This window comes from Bubalus kerabau, chromosome 2, assembly GCF_029407905.1.
Source record: "Bubalus kerabau isolate K-KA32 ecotype Philippines breed swamp buffalo chromosome 2, PCC_UOA_SB_1v2, whole genome shotgun sequence".
NCBI classification, from domain to species: Eukaryota; Metazoa; Chordata; class Mammalia; order Artiodactyla; family Bovidae; genus Bubalus; species Bubalus kerabau.
The window spans coordinates 177,098,132-177,122,141 of NC_073625.1; the positions used below are offsets into that span (position 1 = coordinate 177,098,132).

Here is a 24,010-nt window from a genome sequence, read left to right on the forward strand (position 1 = left end):
AGGAGCACTGTAGTGAATACACTAACCAAAATGAGGATTAAAATGTGATTCAGTTCAGTTCAGTTGCTCAGTTGTGTCTGACTCTGCAACCCCATGGACTGTGGCACACCAGGCTTCCCTGTCCATCACCAACTCCCGGAGCTTACTCAAACTCATGTCCATTGAATCGGTGATGCCAGACAACCATCTCAACCTCTGTCACCTCCTTCTCCTCCCACCTTCAATCTTTCCCAGGATCAGGGTCTTTTCCAGTGAATCAGTTCTTCGCATCAGGTGGCCAAAGTATTGGAGTTTCAGCTTCAACATCAGTCCTTCCAATGAATATTCAGGACTCGTTTCCTTTAGGATTGACTGGTTGGATCTCCTTGTTGTCCAAGGGACTTTCAAGAGTCTTCTCCAACAGCACAGTTCAAAAGCAACAATTCTTCAGCGCTCAGCTTTCTTTATAGTCCAACTCTACTGAAAAAACCATAGCTTTCACTAGACGGACCTTTGCTGGCAAAGTAATGTCTCTGCTTTTTAATATGTTGTCTAGGTTGGTCATAGCTTTTCTTCCAAAGAGTTAAGTGTTTTCATTTCATGGCTGCAGTCACGATCTACAGTGATTTTGGAGCCCAAGAAAATAAAGTCTGTCACTGTTTCCATTGCTTCCCCATCTATTTGCCATGAAGTGATGGGACCGGATGCCATGATCTTCGTTTTCTGAATGTTGAGTTTTAAGCCAGCTTTTTCACTCTCCTCTTTCACTTTCATCAAGAGGCTCTTTAGTTCTTCTTCACTTTCTGCCGTAAGGATGGTGTCATCTCTGTATTCGAGGTTATTGATATTTCTCCCAGGAATCTTGATTCCAGCTTGTGCTTCACCCAGCCTGGCATTTTTCATGATGCACTCTGCATATAAGTTAAATAAGCAGGGTGACAATATACAGCCTTGACGTACTCCTTTTCCAATTTGGAACCAGTCTGTTGTTCCATGTCTGGGTCTAACTGTTGCTTCTTGGAGGTAGGAAAAAGTTTGGAATCAAATCCAGAGAAACAATTTTCAGGTCACCTGGGAAGGAGCCGGCAGTGGCCACTGCCACAGTAGCTCTCTGACCCACGTGAAGTCTAACAGAGCACTGGATAGCTTCTCAGATGTGGGGCTGGAAAGCCAAATACAATAAAACACATTCTCCAAGGTGTCTTTCAACAACCCTAGTACTGTGCTGTAAAGTTAATAATGATGGACAGCCAGTCCTAGTCCCTGCAAAGGATCTTTACGTCTTTCCAGGTATAAGAGCAATGACAAGTGGGGTCTGAAGTTGTTCTACCCCATGGTTCTTGGAGATTCCTCACCATAGCTCAGCAAATATGCCCTGTGGCATAGCTTGTTGAATCTGCTCTAAGAGAGAGATCACAGACATTGCGTCTGGCCAGGAGGAATATTAGTAACAGACTGAATTCTCAGAGTGGAGTCATCTCTCTTTCCCTGCTCTTCAAGGGGACTGGTTTGTACCTTTAACTACAGAATTAAAGCATATAAAAAATGCTATACCCCAAACTGACCACATTTGAGGTCAGTGGGCTAGGTGCTATGTACCCTCTGCTGGTGTCTTCATCACTACATGCTTTTGATAAGCTTTTTGTCTCTGACATTGGAGCTCTCATAGGGACGGATGAAGATCTATTGGAATAGCATGTGAGGCCCCTGTTTTGGGACAGGAGATCCCTATGGCCTGGCGGAGAGAAGGGGTCAGCCTAGAGGGTCAGGGGGAAAATGTGGAACCCAGGTTATCCTAAGGCAGAGGTGCATGGCATACATGGGAATATTACTAAGTTAAAGGTGAAAGTAAAAGTCGCTCAGTCGTGTCAGACTCTTTGCAACCCCACGTGGCCTTGGCTTAAAAGGGTATTCCCCAGCCCTCCATGAGCTCTAGTGGATCTATGACTTAGTTGTGGCCAAGTCATAAACCACCTCTTTCTCAGAAAACTGAAGAACTGAAGGGTCAGAGAGCTAAAAACGAAACAAAAACAAAACAAGACACAGCTACTCTTCCAGCACGATCCAGGATGAAACATTTTCCAAGTACTGCAAACTTCAGAGTGGACTTTGAACTTGATGAAATTAGATGAAGATGTGGAAATGGAAACCAGGCAGATTCTTAGCGGCGTCACCAAACTTCTTAGACAATTCAAAGCAGGTGGGCTCAGTTATTTATGCTAATGTGCACAATGGCCAGATAAACACAAGTTAATTCCAAATGGGCTTCTGTTAAAGGTTCCTAGAAAGAGTTCCAACAGAGGATAACAAAACAGAACTGTCCAGAAAGAGTGAAGACTTGGAATCAAACTTTAAGTCAGAAGACACTGCCATCTAAGATGATAAAGTATCAAATCCAGAAAGTCTAGTTAAAGCAGCAAGGACTAAGCAGTCAAGCAGACTGTAGCACAAGGAGGTCAGGGAGAAAAAGTAGGTCTGGCAAGGAGAAAGGATCTACAAGAGCCCTGAACCTGCTATGTCAACACTTCAGTCTCACAAGTGTCAGTCTCAGGGCACACACTTGGGCCTTCCTACTTGGGGCCATTTACATAAGGTCCAGCCCCTCATCTAAGTTATCTTTTTAAAAGATGAGCCCTGTGAACACAAGATCAGATGACAGTGCAGTTGGCTGGCTTTGGAAATGAGGTAAAGGCTAGGAGGATGAAGAGGGGTTAAGAGATAACAAAGTAAACACTGGAGTGAGGTAAGTACAGCCAGCTGATCTGGTAGACTGAGTAGCATTTGCAGCGGACTGGGGAGGGATCTATTCCTACAAGTAGAAAATCAAACTTTTCCTAGGTTTTAGGATGTGAGCATACTGATTTTGCCACAGAATACTTAACTAAAGGATATGCTGCCATGCATATCATGGAAATGCTCGAGCACTTAATATTTATAACTCCTGAGTACATCCTCATGCCATTACTCCTTTATTAAAACAAAGCAAAACAAACTAAATCCCCCAACAGTACATGGTCTTCCATGAATCAAGCAAGGACAGCTGCAATGCTAGCTCTTAAACAGGTTCAACTGGAAACCCAACCCTCTTACTGAATTCTCATGGCATTAATGGCAGCAGACATAACTCTCTGAAAGAACTAAATGAACTTATGGCTGTTAATTTCTACTTGAATAATATTCAAATCTACACAGGTTTTGGAAATAAACTCTGTAAAGGTTTTAAAATCTACAGAGGTCTTAGAAATAAACTTCTTTATTGACAATGAGGTCTTCAAAGTTCAGAAAGATTAAGTCACTGATTCAGGTTCTCTAGGCAAATTTGGGGCAGGGCCGACAAGACAACTCCACCTGATTTTCTGGCTTCTAGTTTGAGGGCCTTTCTGCTCACTGTGCTTAAGGATGAGATATTTTCTTAGCCTCAGTTATGAGGTTGAGGCCTGAGTTTGAAAATTAGGAATGAAGAGAACTTAAAAGTCTTCAGGGTTGTAGGAACTACAGATTACCCACTGACATTCTAAGCCAATAAAGATTAGTATATACTACACAATGCAAGAGAGGGCATTGCTAATAAGCTAGACAAAGATAACAGAAAAGGTCCAATTCACAACACCTACATGAAAGAAAAATGACAAATCATTCAGCCTGGGTTGGGAGTATAAATGCCAAGGGTCAGAGAGGTTGCAAGTCAATGAAGAAAAGTTAAGAGAACACTGAAGAAACCACAAGAGTGAGTTGTACTGACTGTGAAATTCAATTCCCTTATAACCTGCTCTCCATTCTAGAAGCAGGACCCAGCTTCAGCAGATACCAACCAAACGGACTAATATTCTACTGTTCTCAGGCTGCAAGCCCTTAAGTGCTCTGGATGAGACCTGCAGGTTTTCCCCAACTACAGCCTATTCTGTCATATTTTTGCCACTGCTCCATACACGATTTTCTGACATTTTCCTCTAGCAAATATTTAAAGAATAAAGGGTAATTTTTTTACCGGAGACTTTTTTCCTCTAAAATATACACAGTTTCAGCTCAGATGGTAAAGCGTCTGCCTACAATGTGGGAGACCTGGGTTCGATCCCTGGGTTGGGAAGATCCCCTGGAGAAGGAAATGGCAACCCACTCCAGTATTCTTGCCTGGAAAATCCCACGGACTGAGGAGCCTGGTAGGCTACAGTCCACAGGGTCACAAAGAGTCAGACACGACTGAGCGACTTCACTTTCACTTTCTCTAAAGACAGATTACTGATCAAAACTATATCCTGGAGTCTCAGTAAACATTTTACAAGGCATTTCTTCCCTTCTCTCAGTCTCCCATGGCTCTTCATTTCCACATTCATACCAAACTTCTCTAACCCCACAATCTTGGGAGACAGGGGGTTGGGGGAATAGTATACGTCCTCTCAGCCAGAGAAACTGAAAAACCAAACATCATAAGAGTTGACCTGCAGGGCCTCCTTTTGGTCCTTTCTCTTGAAGGCATTGAACTAAATTAACATCTAAGCTCTCCTGCAGGTCCAAGCCTGGGAGCAGTATCACTGCTTTAGGAGTGGAGGACAAAGAGGAGGAGTTCTTAGGGTGGGCCTTCTGTATTTCATTCTTGTTTTTAAGCCTCTTTAAGTGGCATTTTGTAATTTCTACCTCTGGACCTTTTTATCTTCTTAAAGTGAAAGTAGCTCAGTCATGTCCGACTCTTTGTGACCCCATAGATTGTAGCCCACAAGGCTCCAGTGTCCATGGAATTCTCCAGGCAAGAATACTGGAGTGGGTAGCTGTTCCCTTCTCCAAGGGATCTTCCCAACCCAGGGACTGAATTCACGTCTCCCATACTGCAGGCAGATTCTTTATCGTCTGAGCCACCAGTGAAGCCCCAGAATACTGGAATGGATAGCCTATCCCTTCTCCGGGGAATCTTCCCGATCCAGCAATTGAACCAGGGTCTCCTGCATTGCAGGCGGATTCTTAACAGCTGTGAAACTTCATTTATGTTAAGTGTTTAAGAGAAACACTCAAAAGTTCTAAACTTTTCCACACTGTAGAGAAGAAAATAGGAGAACTCTCTTGGCCCAAACTGTCCTTCTCTTGAAACCAAAAATATAAATACAGCATGTGAGAAATACTTACAACATCTAAAAATCGATCAACACTTCCTCAGTTAAAAACATAATTCTCTATACGTAAGAGTTCAATTTTAAAAGTTCAACCACTAGCTTTATGGCAGAACAAAACCTAAACAGCTGCTGAATTACACTTTTATTTTAGCATATAGACAAAACCTTTATAAGTGACTATTCAAACAACAGAACTAGAAACTTCCCCTCCATCTCCTACTGTTTTTCAGGGGTCTGAATGACGTGCTGTCCCAAGAACCATGCAACACAATGGCTTGCTCAGCCCCTGCTCCTCAGCACAAAGCTGTGCATGCAACAGTCTTAAATATCCTACAGGTTGGCTGGCTGACTTCTGATGTCCAGACATACACAGTTTACTCAATAAATACAAGCACAGTTATCTATCAAGTACTGCGTTTATGGAGCTTACATTCTAGTTATGAACATTATAGCTTGATAAGAGATAACTACTAAAAGATTTCAAAATGCTGCCTCAAGTTCAAATCTATTCCATAAGGAAGCCATCTACAAAATAAAATTCTGAGATGATATCATTAACTCTGGATGCTTCCTTTCCAGAATATTAATTTACAGTGTAGTCATATCAAGATAGTGGCCTTAGAAACTAACATCTTCAGTGGATGCAGAAGGAAAACAGATATGGAGATCTTTTATTTCTTAATATCTTAGAAGGAAAGGATGAGAATGCTTTTAAGTAAACTTCTTTATAATATATAAATGGACTTCAACTACAGCCTTATTTTAATCATATCTAGGTAGATCACAGCAAAACTGGCTTTCAATGCAGATGAGACTTTTTACACACACGAGGCGCTAGAATTACTACACAGCAATTTAGTGTCTCGTTCCTTAACTGCTTTAAGTTGTAGGCTCCCATAAGCTACATACAAGTCTAGTGCTTTATTCTTGGGAATACAGGAGGAGGTATACCATAAATGCCACATGAATAAATGGATATGATTAATGCATCTCATTATTCACTCTGTACCAAAAACTATGTGAGAGAAAAAACACATTTTCTGAATCTTATACTTTGCAACCACTTAATACAGATGATTAAGTTTTCTGAATTCATAGCACTTTTTTTTCAGACTATCACATATCTCCCAGTGAAATTTCTTGCCATTTCATAATTTGGCTCTAGTGGGCATTTAATTTTAGATGAGTAAAGTAATGAAGTGGTTAACAGCACAGGCTTTGGAGTGAGAGAGACTGGAACACAATTTAGGGGCTACCACTTATTGGCTGGATGGTCTTGGTCAAACCACTTGTTTCCTGATCTGCAACAGCTTACCTTACAAGGTTGTATAAGGTTTAAGGGAGATAATGTGCTAATGCACCTTTATCAGCACAGTGCCCAGCACACAGTAAGTGCTCAATAAATGGTAGTTCTGCTAAGTTTGGTTTCCCAAATAGATTATCTCTTGATGTAAATATCTGAATTACATGATTTTTACATGCCCCGTACCACGGTGCTGCAGTCTATGGTGTCGCAGAGTCAGACATGACTAGGTGACTGACCAACAACACCTAACACAATGTTTCATATGTAGTAAAGGCTAAATAGATATTTACTTAAAAATGGAACTGGATGGACCTTAATTTTTCTCTTTGACAAGGTGAAAAATCTTATTCTGACAACTCTGCTAATCAATACACAGAATCTTAGGTTTCCTATCATAACCAAAAGCCGTAATTACCATCCAATTTGTCTGGGATCTGTCACATGGCAAAATCATTCAAACAAGGGAAACAGCATGTAGGACAGCATCCAGTGGCAATGTCATACTGTCAACACTTGACAATGCCACTCTTTCAGGAAGTCAGACAACTGATCTCCAAGTCACCCCCCCACCAACCTCCCCGCCTCCCCTCTGGTTTTGGTAGGGCCCCATTTCTTTCTACAGTCCAGTATGAAGAGGAGAATGAGAAATACAGTTTTTCATCAAACTGGTTTATGGGTGTTTCTATTTAGCTATGCACTTTTAGCACAGGGTGAGCAAAGTTTTTCTGCAAAGGGCCAAATAGTAAACTTTAAGGTTTTCTGGGCCATGTGATTGTGCAAAATAGCCACAGGTAATGCATAAACAAGTCAACATGGCTATATTCCAATAAAACTTGATAGATATTTCATCAATTATACCTCAATAAAGCTGAAAAGAGATACAGAGGAAGAAAAACTTTATGGACACAAATTAGAATTTAATTTACTTTTCATGTCAGGAAATATTACTCTTCTTTTGGTTTTCTTCTTCCAACCATTTAAAACTGCAAAAACCATTTTTAGCTCACAGGCTACAGAATTATTACACAGGTGATAAGTACCCACAGGATATAGTTTTGCCAACTCCTGTGCTAGTATCAATATAGCGAAGTGTGTAGCACTGATTCTGGTTCTTCATCACAAACTCAATCTTCTCAAGGTCTACTTCTGCACAAATATTTTATCATCCCAAACAATTCATTCATTGCTAGATAGAACATTCTTGAAAATCAAACCAAGTCACTAATTTTAGCTCTACATAGACCATAATGTAATATGGTCTTTAATATATACCATATTTTAGCCAATTTCTTGGTTTATTAGACATCTGTCTTAATTATATTATAAACAACTAATGAAACAACCAGTTTGTACTTCTTATGAAAAAAAAGAACAAGAACTGTAATTCAATGATTTATGTAACTACAATACCACAAAAACAGTATAACTCTCAATTTTATGTCTCCATTTAATGAAAGTCTAAACTATAAGTTCATTGCTTGATTGTATAAATACCTCTATTCTGTATATAGCATTATCGCTCCCAGGTTTGCTTCTTTCAGTATGTTGAAGGCCAAGGGTCTTAATACTGTGGGCAAGTGGCAAAACCTGGTCCTGTCATGGTGAACTCTTTAAAAATACTTACCATCATGAATCAGTGTTGCAGAGTTCATTTAAAATTCTTTAGTAGATTAGCTTTCAGATGATAACTAACAATTTAACCACAGATTAAATCAAGTAATTCTGAATTCTGAATGAATTGTTGTTATTCAGTAGCAGAACCAAGTCCTGAAGGGTGCTATTTCTGTGATACCGTCGAAAACCTTCAAAATGTTCAAGGCATTTGTTTCAACATGTAGACTAATGCTTAGAAAGAATTCTCTGCATCTGCCTGATTTCATGGCAGAGACAAATACAGAATTTTGACAGTATACCTTTTAGATAACCATTTAGAATTACTGAACTTCACAAAATATTTAAAAATATAAACTCATGATACAATTATACTGTTACACAGAAGACCAATAATAAAATAAAATAAAGCTACAACAAATGAGTAAAAAAGTTCAAAGTGAAGTGCTTATTAAATCTTTGAGATATTAAAAAGATAGTAAGAAAAACTGGCCTAAATTTACAAATATACTTTAAAATCATATAACTTCAAAAACACAGAAGATTTACATTTGTTCAAAATTTGAACATGTGCATTTGGGATATGGTTTCAGAAGAATGATGATTCTTTGGAGAAATGACATCTATGGTAATCATAGACAGTAATAATTAATACTTAGATAAAGTTAGATAGAATTTGGTCTCCTTACTTTGCTCAAGACATCTACTACCTATGATTTTAACCAATTATTGATTTATATTGTGAATTCTATTTCACTCCAAGAAAAACAAAAGTGTTTTTGTGCTTCAGAGGGCATGGTATAGCAACAAAAAGGTTTTGAAAATGAGTATTTTAAATATATTTTAAAATATAAGAGTAGGAAGACAACTTATTAATAAAAGATAAACTAAGGAAAGACCTATGCTTCTGAATTATAAATATTCTTTTTACTAAAACAAATAACTAATAGTCTTGGAAATTTATAGTACAAAAGCAGTCTTCACTATAAACCTTTTTATTTATGTCCCAATAGCATTCAATTTTTTTCCCTAATACACTTAAAAATATATTTATCTTTAATCTTCAAATAAAATTATTCATGGAAGGTATTCTAACAAATGCTTCCATTTATTGAGCACCTACATGCACCATGCTAGATATTTCAAATACATTGTATCTCAAACTAAAATGTCCCTGCAGATAAAACTTCCTCTGCTAGGAAAAAGAGGGTATAAGACAAAGTCTCAATCTTCTTTTTGCTTTCCTTTCCTCATTTTTCTCTGCCTATACTTCTCAAAAAAACTGTCCAAGAAAAAAAATTGCTCAGTTAAAAAGAAAATATATCTCACCCTTGGCTACCTTCTTCACATGTGTTATATAAAAACCACTGTGACTAGTCTTTTTCCCCTTACAAAGAACAGAAACTTAAGATTTCATGTTTTTGATTCTTGAAGATAGAACAGGCATTTAGAAAACATCAAAATATTAAATTATTCATTTCCAAATTGATTCAAGGATAGGTCCACTGGTATCACCATGTCTACTTTAATTGGTTCCAAATAATTCTTTGAGCCCCTTGCAAATTCTTACTGGCATTTCCTTACTTTTCTCTGACTTACTAAGGTTTTATTATAAATTCTGAATATTAAGGCTGTGTCTTTACTTCTCTTTATCACACCTGCTGTTTTCCCCCCTCTCTCCACCGATCTAACATTATTTATACAATGTGGGCAGTTCAATCAATCTATGTAGAATTAAATTACTGACCTTCATTAATTATGATTTTCATAAAAATCTGACATTCATTAATTGGGAATTATTTTATCCAGTTGTATATCACTTTACAGAATAGGCTGATTTCTAAGAGTTGGGCTAATTTCTATAAACCAAATCATACTTTTATCCCTAGGGGAAAAAATTGTGCAGATTCACGTTTGCGAGTGCTATATATCTTTAAAAATCACACATTTAGAAAGGAAAAAACTAAGAAATGGTAAAAAATTATTTCAAAATTAAACAAGTACCATATCATAAAACATATTCTCTTTGATCTGTATCAAAGTAAGTAGAAGACATGCCCTTGGAATTGTTTGCCTCTTGAAAATAGAAAATTCCTATATCCCCTCTATGCTAAGTATAGTGAAACCCCTTGACTATATGATCAGATGTAGGTTTTCTCTATTTTAAATCTCCTCTTCACATACCCGTAGAATTGCTAGTAAAGTTATGAAAGTTCTTAATGCAGAGAGGTCCATTTATAATACAATTAACAGTGCTTATCAATCCAATTTTGCAATATGGTTCAATTATCTGCTTGTTTTTGTTTTTGTTTTCCCATTCATCCATTTATTCTTCAAATACTAGTTAAGTGTCAACTATGCACTCAATAGTATTGTAGATGCTGGGACTACAGTGAGGAACAAAATATTTTAAAAAATCCCTGCCCTCGTGGGGCTTACAGTCTAGTTCCTTAAAGGGGATCTCTAACTAAAATAAAGGTACTCAAAATCCAAGAGGAAAGCTTTCTGAAAGGCTCCATTAGTCTGATATCTCAAAGGAGCAAAGGCTACAATAAGTACTACATTAACATTTGTAACATGTTTTATCAAAAATAAAAACAACATCTAGTTAAGTTTATTAATTTCCTTAAATTTTAATTTATTCATATTTAATATACTCCTAATTTTCCTCAATTTACACTTCCTAGCTATTTCTGATAAATTCTATAACCTCCTTGAAGAAAGTAAGAGAGACAATCCTTTTAAATTTCCAACCTAATTGATGATCAATAGATACCAATCAAGAGATGGTCTTCAAAAAAGCAGTTCTTTGTTATAAAACAATGGACTTCACAATTACAGGACTGTTTGCCACTGCTGCTTCTGCATGACTTAACCAACTGACTGGGGTTTTGATTGGGATACCAGTACTTGAAATAATTTGTTAGTTTTCTAACTTGTTTGTTACCATCCCATTAACTGAACTTATACTTCTTAGTCAGCATTACTATGTGGTAAAGAAGAAGGCAATGGCACCCCACTCCAGTACTCTTGCCTGGAGAGTCCCATGGACGGAGAAGCCTGGTAGGCTGCAGTCCATGGGGTCGCTGGGAGTCGGACACGACTGAGCGACTTCACTTTCACTTTTCACTTTCATGCATTGGAGAAGGAAATGGCAACCCACTCCAGTGTTCTTGCCTGGAGAATCCCAGGGACGGGGGAGCCTGGTGGGCTGTCGTCTCTGGGGTTGCAGAGTCAGACATGACTGAAGCAACTTAGCAGCAGCAGCATGTGGTAAAGGTTATCATTAGAAACTAGACTTTCCCCATGGCAAAGATTACCTGGCATTTTACTTCATTTTTACCTGGCATAGTTGTCAGTGCAGGCACTGCTATTGTGCTCTGGACCCTTCTTTCACCGAGCTCTCAATTCCTACTCTGCCCTTGCTTTCTCTAAACAAAATCGTGAATTATCTAAGTTTAATATGGCCAGTCCACATCTGCTGTCAAGCTGAGCGGTCCTTCATCTTTTCTTGGGCTTCTTCTCCCTCTTCACGTCACAGCTAATGGTAATGGTTTCCACTTTCACCGCAGGACACTTTCCACCCTCTTTCACTGACAGGACACCACAGGAAATCAGGAAATTTGTAGGTATGCCACAGAGTGATAACGGATGCCAAGCTAGGAATAAGGATACCGACTTTGCTCTGCACAGGATACCAAAAGATCCAGAGGTATTAAAGGAAATGTCACTCTGCATATGATTTCTGCATTTTCATTTCTATATTTCTCTCTCTATATATTCATTCAACAATATTCATTGAGTGCTTATGAGGTTCTGGGACTGTTACACAGTTACTTTTAATGGGAACACACCAACACTGCTTCAAAGCAGGACTGGTACATCTCTGACCTATAGATCATATTCAGTCTTCAGCTTAATTTTGTGTGGCCCAGAGAGAAGGTATCAAGAAATGAAATCACAGCAGGCCTTAAGAGGTCTTTAGAAGCAGTAAGATAGAGAGAGCCATAATTCCATGAAGAGAGGAGGCCTGTAACTTTCTCCTTTACTTCTGTGTATACCTCTCACTGTCTCTAGTTCTCTGGTCTAGTTTTCTCTTCTTCATTCTGCCTCATTTCCTTAACTGGTCATAAAAAGGCAATGGGATATATGTTACTTCCTATATTTATTGAATCGCATTCCTATCTTCAATTTAAAGGGCAGACCAATTGAACACCTCTTATTTGTATCCTGGAGCAAACATAAAGCCTTTTTGTTGCTTTTATTTGGGGTGAGGGAAAAGGAGGGGGTGGAAATAGGTCTACAGTCCTTGAAATCTCTTTCAGAGATTACCCACTCATTAACTCAGTAAACTAAAATTCCATCTTGGCATGTATGAAAATTGCATCAAAAATAAAACAATAATAAACATTGTACTTCAAGAATCTACACCAAAAAATGAAATACAATCAAAGCTCATTAAGGCATAAGTGCAAAAAGTAAATAAATATTTCAGAGAGAAAGTAAATAAAAATCTATCCAAATAATTATTTCAACAAAAAATAGAATAGAAATAAATGCATTCAAAGGAAGAGTTATCATTTATCATTTTTTATACACTGAAAATAAGAATTCTCCACTAGGAACTGTTTTCATGCAGATTTTATCACAAAATTATTTTATATTTTTCAGTTTACAATTTCTCTCTTCAGTAGTTGCTATGAACTGTAAATTATTCACTTAATTCCCCAGAAGTTAAATATCTTCCTAAAAACTCTATAGAATCCCCATTACATCAGCATACCACAGTATCTTTTCTTCAGCACACACAAAAAAAACTATAATAATTATAACTTATTCTTTATTTGTCATCTTTCTACAGCAATTATCAGGATTTAGCCTTACCAGGAAATTATACACATTATAAATACAAGTTTAGACTACTAATCACCAGACTGTTATGTTGTATTTCTAGAACACGATATCACAAATTAAAGTCATTAATTCCAAAACAATAGTTTATTAACAAAAAAGTACAAAGAAGTACAAATGGACATCCTATTTCCCCTCATTATGGTCCATCTATCTATCTCCCTTTCAGTCCATGGCATGGCCTTCTTGAGCTAAAAGAATGGGTAAAATACTTCTCTTTCCATTGGGCCCTACTAAACCATCCCCAAACAAATCATTATGTATTTAAGTTACATAGTCCATGTCAATTTTTAAAATGTTTTATCTATATGAATTGCCATAGAAGCCTCTCCCCTTGGCAACATACCATGTTCCTAAACTGAATGAAACATATGAACATCAATATCCATAAATCATGCTTAGACAGAGGGAATATCGTATCACTAGTATGTCTGCCTTGAAGTAACAGTTTACAAATTAAAGCTTAGAGGTGTTGAAAAGGATTTTCATAGATATTTACTAAAACATATCAAGTCAAAAACATCTTGTTAACTGAACTAAATTGAGGTACATGGAAAACATTCAGCTTAGTTGTGTTTTCTGCACAGATTTTAAATCAAAGCTACTTATATATCTAATCTTACTGCTATTAATTTCAATTATCTCCAACAGTGGTCCAATTTATTTTAATAAACCTATAGTTAATTACATACTTCTCTCTCTACAAGCCCAAATTACCTCTCTAAATCATGTTAAAGTCCCAACACTTGTGATTTCTTTCTCAGGGCTCCTTAAAATACCAATATACAGGATGGGAAGATTGAGTAAACTGCCACATTTTGCTTTCTGCTATGGTTCATCAAGACAGAATATATGAATTAATTTACTGATGTTCCTAAAGTCTTGTGTATAATTTATTAGATTATACATTATTGTGTGTAGTAAGCTCCAGCATTTTGGTCTGCAGAGGGAGCCAGATCAGAGCTTACAATACTTTACTCCCTGCTTAGAACTATTCTCATGAAGAACATGAGCTCAGTGTTGGACTAGACTGCAATAACATAAGGTGCTATATCAGTGATACATTTTTTGGGAGCTGGAAAATTCAGATGACCACTCACTAAACATAAAATCATTATTCCACAAAGATTTTATTCACATCAAACTTGCACAGTAGCAAAAAAAATCAAAACATAACTAAGCCACATATCAAAGAACAATATACAATAGAGATATGAATTTCTCAATGGCATTGGAAAGGATTTCCATAAATAACATTTACAATTCTAGTGTTAGGTCTTTCAAGGTATCTGAAGCTTCACAGTGCTAGAACTGGTTTTTATCAGAACACATGCAAAAATGTGCAACATAATAATCCATATTAATGACACAAAAAAGCACGCCGGTTATTTGTCATTCCAGCACGGCCATGCCACTCTATGTTCTAAAAAAACAAACAACCCCCCAAATCCGGGTCCCATTCATTCTTCAATTATGCCTTTAGTCACTCTGTTTTATTATATTCAAACAGTCACTGTTAGTGCTCTTCACCACGACTTTCAGGTTGACGTCACTCCCTGCCTGCTGGCTGTCAGGACTGGGGGACGCCCCTCTCCCAGACTCACCTTCTTCCGGATGTCTTCATCGTTTGCTCCAAGAGAGGCATAGAGCTTGAATGCAGCCTGGCGAAGTTCATGAGCATGCTTTAAGTCATGATCAAGCTACAGGAGGAAAAAAAGATGTGTTCCAACCCAGTCCACAAATTAAATTTTCAATAAAACTAATAGAGTTGAAGAAAAAAAAAATGCTTAACAGCTACTAACATATTAGTGCTGGTTATTTTGGGGTTTGGCTCACATATGACTAAGACCTTGCTGGGTCTGTGTCAGGAAGACCTGGAATTCTTGCAGTTTGCTTCTGTCTAAAATGTGATAATACTGGTATATGAAAAACCTTTGTGATCTTTGAGCCCTAAAAATTCAGTGTTTCTTTAGTGGCACCGATGCTTGCTTGCACCAATTGGTTTTTTTTGGCCATGGCATGTGGAATCGTAGTTCCCCAACCAGAGATTGACTCTGTGCCCCCAGCAATGGAAGCGTGGAGTTCTAACCACTGGACAACCAGAGAATTCCCCACCAGCTCTTTGAAACGCTCTCACCAACACGGCACACGCAGGCCTTTCCAGACCTAGAACACAGCTGATAACTTGAGTGCTGCTGCAATCTTTGAGAAGGTTTTCCCAAACATTAATAGTGCTAGCCAAATTTCAGCATTTATAACGCTTTTTAGAAGCAGGAAAATCTTTGTAAAAATACTTAATAAACAACACAAAATGGTAATCATTAGTATCTGTCTATTACAGCTATCTGAGAGTTGTTTTCAGGAGACTTTTTTGGGATACATTTATTAAAATTACTGGTAAGAAATAATTAATGCTGTCTTTCACATGCATAACTGGCTTTCTCAGTTATCAGTTCTTCCAAATACCTGATTTATCACCAAACTACCAAAAAGATAAAAAAGAAGTATGTTCTTAGGACACTTTCAGTGACTAAATATGAACCAGTAAATTTATAAGGCATATCAATAAATAATTTCACAACTAAGGGATATAACTTATTCATCCAAATGATGGCAACTTTTTCCAAATAAGTTGCCTTGGAAAACCTCAGCCTTATGCAAAGATATAGGTGTTGTTCATAATATTCTGAGACCCTCTTTTGAAAATTCCTAAAGAACTGAATGGCATACTAGCAAGCAAATCTTGACAATAACATATTTTCATCAACTAAGAGAGTTTTAATTGTCATTGTGTGTGAAGTTGGAGAAACCCAGCTGGGTAATGTCATTTAGAGTAATAACAACAACAAAAACTCCACAGTAAAAAAAAAACTGAAACTCAGATGGGGTGGTTCTAAAGGCAATTCTTTTTTTTTTTTTTTCTAAAGGCAATTCTTAACGTAGCTCCAAAAATATCTTGATCAAAGCAGGCACAGATGGTTTATGGGAGGAATCTCCCAATATACAATATTCATTTTGATGTGTAAGTTCTAAAATATGTGTTCTTATGTCTTAACTACTTTCCAGTCATAACTCACTAGAATACTGACTTGGACTTAAATAAAGTATTGTAAAAATCACACATTTATTAATATGCAAAAAGTCCCTTTTCGGTCTAGTATGCACACTTCTATGTCAGAAACCATTGTATCAAAAATAAAGATGACAAAACAAACTAATACTCAGGTTTAGGAGATTTTTAAAAGTCATTATTATTCCAGTTTTACTGTGATGGAAAAACCCTAGGAGAAGGGATAATCTATATACCAGTTAGTTTTGCACATACGTAGGCTAGAAGTTCTTATAACTGTTTCTTCACTCTCGTATCCATCAAAGTGTTCTATTTGCCTTGCTGGGATGGTCAACTAAAGGGGTTCATGAGGCTATAGTTAGGACTTGCTCATATATGTTTGTACTGAGAAGTACTGTGTCAGTTTGAGCAAGTGGTCAGAGGGAAAACAGACAAGGCAAGATGGCTCAATATAACCTACCACTTCTGCCAGAAAAACAATACTATTGAAGGGAATGAAAGTGAAAGTGGCTCAGTCGTGTCCGATTCTTTGCGACCCCATGGATTATACAGTCCATAGAATTCTCTAGGCCAGAATACTGGAGTGGGTAGCCTTTCCCTTCTCCAGGGGATCATCCCAACCCAGGGATAGAACCCAAGTCTGCCATATTGCAGGTGGATTCTTTACCAGCTGAGCCACAAGGGAAGTCCAAGAATACTGGAGTGGGTAGCCTATCCCTTTTCCAGCGGATCTTCCTGACCCAGGAATTGAACTGGGGTCTCCTGCATTGCAGGTGAATTCTTTATCAACTGAGCTATACTGAAGGAAGGGTGGGCACAAAACTTTAATATATAAAGGGAAGAGTACATTAATACAAATATCAATGAAAGTTATTCTAGGCCCTTTCTGAGACAGAGAAAGGTATACCCTTAATAGTTTGTTTTATTTTTAGTGTTAAATGCCAAAAGAACAGTTGCCTACCAGATGAAGTTTTTTGAAACCCAAGGGCAGGGGAGAGGTCAAAAGAATAGTTTTAAAAATTTACCACTGGGACCAGTGGCATTAAAAACACAGTCACATATGTGAAACAGTACTGGTTACCATTTAAGAGGCAATGCTCTCTCTACTATGACCTCCTTAAATAAACTTTCTCTAACAGAATGTTTATCTCTCCCGCTTAGAGAAGTGCATATGACAAACAGGTTGAGAAAAACAAAGCCAAAAAGAACATCTACCATTCTAAGGCACTGATAGTTTGAGAAAAAGTTAGCACAATTTGGTCTTTGATGCTTTCAAACTAGAGGTTAGGTGGTGCTTTACTGTCAACTACCAGGCCCAAAATACAGTATGAAACTGCAGAAAAGAAAGAGGAGATGGCAAAAATTAGAAGAAAAGATAGGAAAAAACAGTGGCAGAGAGTAAAATAAAGCCACTCAGTCTCCTGGAACAGAAGATTATCTTTGTTCTAAAGAATGAGAATATAGCAACAGAGATGATTCTGGAACCTTGAAAAGGATGAGGATGTTGATATAATGTCAATAACCCTAGCTTAGAGACCCTACTATTTTGGGGTTAGGTGGGAATCAGGGATGAAATTTCTTGATTACCTCCTTACTAAAAAACTTAACAGACTGAATTCAAAAATTCATAAAGCAACATCATCTTTCTTACCAGAAGTAAAAGATTTCTTTATTTATAAGGGCTTTGAACTGTAATTTATCAAGTGGTTCAAAGTAGTGAACAGTAAGAAAATCTTTTTAAAAATCCCTCTCTCGAGTTGCTGAAAAGGAAAAGAGAACATACCCTTTTAATATCAGTGATGGCACTCACAGAGCTGGGATACTTGAAGTAATCAGCAAGCATGGCAATGAGGTGATCAGTAATGCTAGCAATTCTCTGCAGCTCAACATCTGGTTCAATCAGATAGGCGAGTGTCTCAGCTCCTTCAACTCTCTCCTCTAGTAACCTCTCCTTACTGCACATTCGAACCAAACAAGGCAATGTCTGGAAGGAGTGAAATTAATTATTTGCTTTTTTGGTAAAGGGAAAAAGCATGATGGAGATCATACAGTAACTAAATTAACCCAATGGTTTTTACTGGGAGTCATGTTGGTAATCAAATATTTCAATAAAGACTTTCAGAGAATAAAAGGATTTGTTTTGGAATGTAAAAACAAAATTCAGTGTGCATTAATCATTTACACTGGCACACTAAACTCACATATATTCAAAGCACTTTAGGCTTTTGTGATTGATGAGACTGAAGCTTTATCATAAAACCTTACAAAAGACATTCAAGAATCCCTAATATATCACTGCTGATGCTTCTGCCCTGTCTATGTATTTATTTACCTAAAATAATTCAGCAGTTTAATTAGGAAAAATTTTGCCATAGAAAAAGCATGCTATCTTTTCCTTGTGCTCAGTCGTGTCCGACTCTTTGTGACCCCATGGACTGCAGTCTGCCAGGCTCCTCTCGCCATGGAATTTTCTGGGCAAGAATACTGGAGTGGGTTGCCATTTCCTACTCCAGAATCTTTTCCTTAATGAGTGTGATATGGCTGGGATGACTTTCAATTTTTTGTTTAGAGATTACAAAAACAAAATACAGCTTTAAAAATTCAGTGATCTTCCCAATTGCTCAGATTCTACCAGTTCTCCTCTAATCCAAGTGAACTGTACCAATCACAGTTCCTTGGTTCTCCAAAGAACTCCCTGGAATGACTGTGATATCAGTTTTACTTCTGAGGTCCTTTGAAAATCTTGGCTTGGTAATTAACCTACCTTAAGATAAAGATAAAGATAGTGCTAAGTCATGTCCAACTTTGGCAATCCCAGGAACTGTAGCCTGCCAGGCTCCTCTGTCCATGGGATTCTCCAGGTAAGAATACTGGAGTAAGTTGCCATTTCCTTCTCCAGGGGAACTTCCTGATGCAGGAATTGAACCCAGGTCTCCCACATTGCAGGCAGATGCTTTACTGACTGAGCTACGTGGGAAGCCCTACATTAGGTTCTCACTAAAAATATCCCATGTTTATATTTCTAAGGCTGAAGAATTAACTTTAAAGGTTGATATGGAAATAGAAACTGAAACATTAGAATTATATGAAGCTTTCCTCTACAGCCACAGTCAACTATGTTTTGTTCTAAGTTCCTATCATAGCTTTACCACAGAGTTCAGCACTTCATTGTTCACTACTGATCTCTTATCAGGCTGGTTCCATCTTTAAGATACAACCCTAGGCTTCCAAGAAGAAAGCCTTATTCTTATTTTCCTTTGAATAGTTACCAACATTTTCAATACCATAAATTCATGGATTATTGAATTTAATACTCACAACTACTATCCAAAGAAGATACTATTAAACAAGTTTATCAATGAGAAAGAAAAGTAGGGATAGAGCAGTTAAGTAAGGATGTGGAAGCCCTCAGTGCTCTATGCAGGGCTACCTACTTAGGGGTCCTCAGATCTCATTACATCAACTGTCTGCTTCACCAAAGACTAAAGGAAACATTAATCTTCTTAATGGTCTTTTATCCTTGGGTTCATTTTGAACACAGATAATGAGAGATTTCACACTCACAAAATGACACACTATTTACAGCTATTCTGTTCTTTAGAGTTAATAAGAAGTTTAATGCATTTAATGTATTATTATTATTATTCTCAACTCTGTGGGATAGATGAGCAGGAATTATTGCTCCCATTTTCATAACTAGGACTCTAAAGCACCAAAAGAATAAGGGATGTGCCCAAGGCTACCAACCCAGTCACTGGTGGAAGTGCTAAAACCAGAATCCAGGTCTTAGGACTTTTAGGGCCAGTCTTTCATCTGGGCTTTTCTGAGTTCTAGTTGCATCTGACACACCACAATAATGATGATTGCTTTCAAGTGTTATTTTCTTATTCTTTCTCATTATGTCTTTTTATTATCTGCCATTAGGGTGAAATTAAGTCTTCATCTGAAGAGTTAGCAAACTGCTTGCCTACAAAACTGTGTTGAAAACAATGAAAATCAAGTATTAAAATATATTTTCTATTTAACGTGAATCTTACATATTTTTATAGTATTTACATCCTTCTAATTACCATAAAAGTGAAAAATTTGACACGTACAGATTTACTTTGACTTTCAAAACACATCTAAAACCCATTTCTAAAAACTACAAGTCATCCCATTGAAGAGCGTTATGTTTTAATATTATTTCTTGCTGTGTTCAAATGCCGTAGTGATAAATATGTAAAAGGAAAAAGGAATATCAATATTTACAGTCAACGCTTAAATAGCTGGGTAATTTTCACATGTTTTTAGGAAGAATCAATTAGCTCACCTTTAATACAATACAGTTGTCATCTGTCCGAATTGCTCCAGCTCTACACATGTAAGTTAAACTGGAATAGGATGGCAGAAAGTAAGTTTTTGCTAGTATTTTAAAATTAAAAAAAAAAACAAAAAAACTCTACTTGCTTTTAAGATATTATAGAGGAGAAAAAAAGACAACTACTCTTAGTTATTGTGAGGGAGAAGGTTTTGACACTTTCTTACCTGAGATTCTATTAATTAAACAAAACTATCTGATATATGCAGACAGTAAGCCAGATACTTTTTAAATACCTACAAAACTGTTTCAAAATTAAATGGCCAAATGAGTGGATAAACATTAAAGCGAGGTGTTGGGCACACTTGAGTCCTTTATACCTTTCTCTATACTTCTTATGTTTGAAATTTTCCACAACAAAAAGGAAAAAATTTTTAAGTAAAATATAAAGTCAACAAAGTATCTAAGTTTAAATGAGGTTAAATTTGGATATTTCAAATCCAATAACAGTAGAATTATCACAGAAGAAGCATTTAACTTGTAATACTTACAGCTCTCCCTAAGATATTAACTAACTAGTCAGATGCTAACAGTAGTGGCTTTGAGAATTAGTTAATGATTTGGTTCTTTTGAAAAACAATTTACCTTCACAATTATATCTGACTTTGAATAAGAATAAAATTACTTTCTCCTCTCTAAGCAAGTACGGAATATTAAGCACTTAAATTAATGAATGTCCATTTTGAATTAGATTCCTTTTCAGGAGGGAAAAAAATAAAATAAAATATCCCATGTTATGGCTTTGAGGGAAAGCTTTAAACAAATCAGTAAAATTCCTTACTTATATTGTAGGAGTTAAATTCTTTATTACTGTTATCATTATCTTAAGATTTGTTACTGCATTGTTGTTTGAAGCCAGTTGCATGAGACCATTACCTTACTAACAAAAAGGCAAATGCTGCTTTGAAGACAAAAAGCAGATGAACAAAAAATACAAACCACATACATAAATAGAAAACAGAAAATTCATGATGCAAGGATGATTCACTGAAAATTCCTCATCTGGGCCAAAATATTAGAGCCCTAGCTTCTTAAATATTGGAACTAAACCATTCACTTAGCACAGAACCCTACACAACAGGTATTAACTCTATCTGGTAATGAATTGATAATTACAGAATTAACATGTATTGAATGCTTACATGAGCCAGGAACTGTGCTAATAAGAACTTTAAATAACTATTTTATAAATGGTCTCTATGAGAATCTTTGTTTTGTTTTTCTAAAGAGAAAGAAGTCACATTCTCTGAAATCATGCCTTGGTTATCAACTTCAACTAATTCTGTTTCTTTATATTCTCCTGACAATACTTAGCATAATCTGTGTTGGTTAAATCTGATCTAATTCTGTCTTATTTCAACTGAAATACAAGGAGAAGGGAATGTACTGAAGTAATTTCCTGTAGGCAATCTTAGATGTTATGAGAGTTCTTGTTCTGCATGCAAACTGAGTACAAAACTCATAACCATTTAAGAAGATGACATAATCCCATGACTGTCGAACTTCAAAATCCCCAAACAAGATGGTGATTGAGAGTGAGCTGACTAGGCCGTCCACAGTAGACAGGTAAAGCGCTGTCTCTCTCCCCACAGTAGACAGGTAAAGCTGTGTCGTTCTCCCACACCATCTTCACTTTTACCATTTTGCCGATGTCAGCTGCATCTCAATGGGCTTATCCCTCTGTAACATCTTCACAAAAATCTGTGGTAACAACTCTCCATCAACCAAAACTAGAAATAGAACAAGTAACAAGGAGTAAGGAATTTTTTAAATCTACAAAGTTCATAAATTAAATCATGTAGGTGCCACTGAAAGTTCCAGCCTACCATTTACCAGGGTCATCGATACCTGGGGGTTTTCAAAAGCTAAAACTGAGAAGCATTTCAGTGCTTGCATTCGAACCTATAAAAATAAACAAAGTATTTATTTTAATTTTGCAAATATGAATTTTAATCTTTCAGATTCTAAACTCTTCTGAAGAAATAACTATTTAAATCTGCTTAGAGTACTAAAGGAAGGGTTTGAGGGAATAAAAATAAGACTTGTATACCTGAAGAGTACAGTAAATTAAAATTAATTATAAAAAGTTAAAATTAATTTTGAAATAATGGTAAAGAAAGAACAGGAAAGAAGTAGCAACTAAAACTGAACTAGATAGATCCCAATCAAATTTAAAAAGAATGCTGTAAAAAATACAATGTTGATAAGGCAAAGGGAACTTAATAACAATAATAACTAATTGCTTTTCAAGTGAGACATTTCTTCTTCCCAAATTGCAAACCAGAGAACTGAAGAGAAGACCAAAAAAAGTACTCTTATAGTTTGAAGTGGGGGAAGAGAACAGGAAAGAAAGTTATAAAAAAGTTCAAAAGAGGACTAATTCAACTTTAGAAATACTTATGATTTGTGTTTTGTTGTTTTTGTTTGGTTGCTAAGTCATGTCCGACTCTTTGCGATCCCATGGACAGTAGCCTGACAGGCTCCTCTGTCCATGGGATTTCCCAGATAAGAATACTGGAATGGGTTGCCATTTCCTTCTCCAGGGGATCTTCCCAACTCAGGGATCAAACTTGTATCTTCTGCATTAGCAGGTGGATTCTTTACCACTGAGCCATCAGGGAAGCCTGTATGAATTATGCTGCTGCTGCTGCTGCTAAGTCGCTTCAGTTGTGTCTGACTCTGTGCGACCCCAGAGACAGCAGCCAACCAGGCTCCCCATCCCTGGGATTCTCCAGGCAAAAACACTGGAGTGGGTTGCCATTTCCTTCTCCAATGCATGAAAGTGAAAAGTGAAAGTGAAGTCACTCAGTCGTGTCCGACTCTTAGCGATCCCATGGACTGCAGCCCACCAGGCTCCTCCATCCATGGGATTTTCTAGGCAAGAGTACTGGAGTGGGTTACGATTTCCTTCTCCATGAATTATGCTACTATACCTCAAAACTAGGTAATTGGTCTGGGATGACACCAAGGCTCAAATTTTTGACCATACACAACATAGTTTATTAAGTTGTTAGTTTTCATTCTTTCTGTTCAGTTTTCACCAAATGACCTAATCCTTACTTCTAAGTCTGACTAAGGTTTTTCTGTGGAGCCTGAGAGTGGCAGGATAGGTAGCTGGGATGTGAGGAAGCCCTGTCCTTCACTTGGGTGATGCTCTGCAGCACAAGCACAAGCCCACAGGTGGAACCTAGAATATGTTCATGACACTTTGTCAGTGGAGCAAACCTTGGCAAGAGTAGTTATCAAAACCCTTTTCCTTCCACAACCTGTAACTTGTCGTAGTAGATAAGGAAGTCTAGTGTGGAAAAGAAAAGAAAGAAATGGAGGAAGAACTAGGGGAATTAATGAAGCTAGAGGATGGAAAAGACGAGCAGTAGATCACCACCCCAGCAACTGTTTGTTGATGTGTAAGTGCTGACTGGTCTCAGCCTATAATGCTCTGTGCAGAGCAGAGGAAGCAGTTCTAGCATATACTTCTTCCCCTTGCCTCTAGCTAGTTTCAAGCTGGTTCCAGTCCCCATTCCTACCCTTGCGAGATCTTCACCAAGATCTATTAATAACTTTGGATGTCTGGGGTAGGGAAAACACATGTTAGCAGGCCATACCTTCAATAAAGCTAAGGACCACAACAGCAGACTAGGATCAGCATAAATGGATAGAAAACAAGA

The 24,010-nt window shown here is 37.2% G+C and overlaps 1 protein-coding gene across 8 annotated transcripts in view; it reads right to left on the minus strand.

Annotated features, from left to right (window-relative positions):
- ARMC8 (armadillo repeat containing 8) overlaps positions 1 to 24,010 on the minus strand; it is a 110,342-nt gene that overhangs the window by 31,942 nt on the left and 54,390 nt on the right. For 6 of the 8 annotated variants that reach the window (XM_055569578.1, XM_055569573.1, XM_055569575.1 and 3 more), the window contains 5 exons: positions 22,169 to 22,244; positions 21,982 to 22,072; positions 20,295 to 20,355; positions 17,766 to 17,966; positions 14,517 to 14,612 (listed from right to left, as the gene is read on the minus strand). In XM_055569578.1, the coding sequence (XP_055425553.1) occupies positions 14,517 to 14,612; positions 17,766 to 17,966; positions 20,295 to 20,355; positions 21,982 to 22,072; positions 22,169 to 22,244 (525 nt within the window). The remainder of the gene's footprint in view (positions 1 to 14,516; positions 14,613 to 17,765; positions 17,967 to 20,294; positions 20,356 to 21,981; positions 22,073 to 22,168; positions 22,245 to 24,010) is intronic. The other 2 variants (XM_055569579.1, XM_055569580.1) reach the window with 1 other exon arrangement.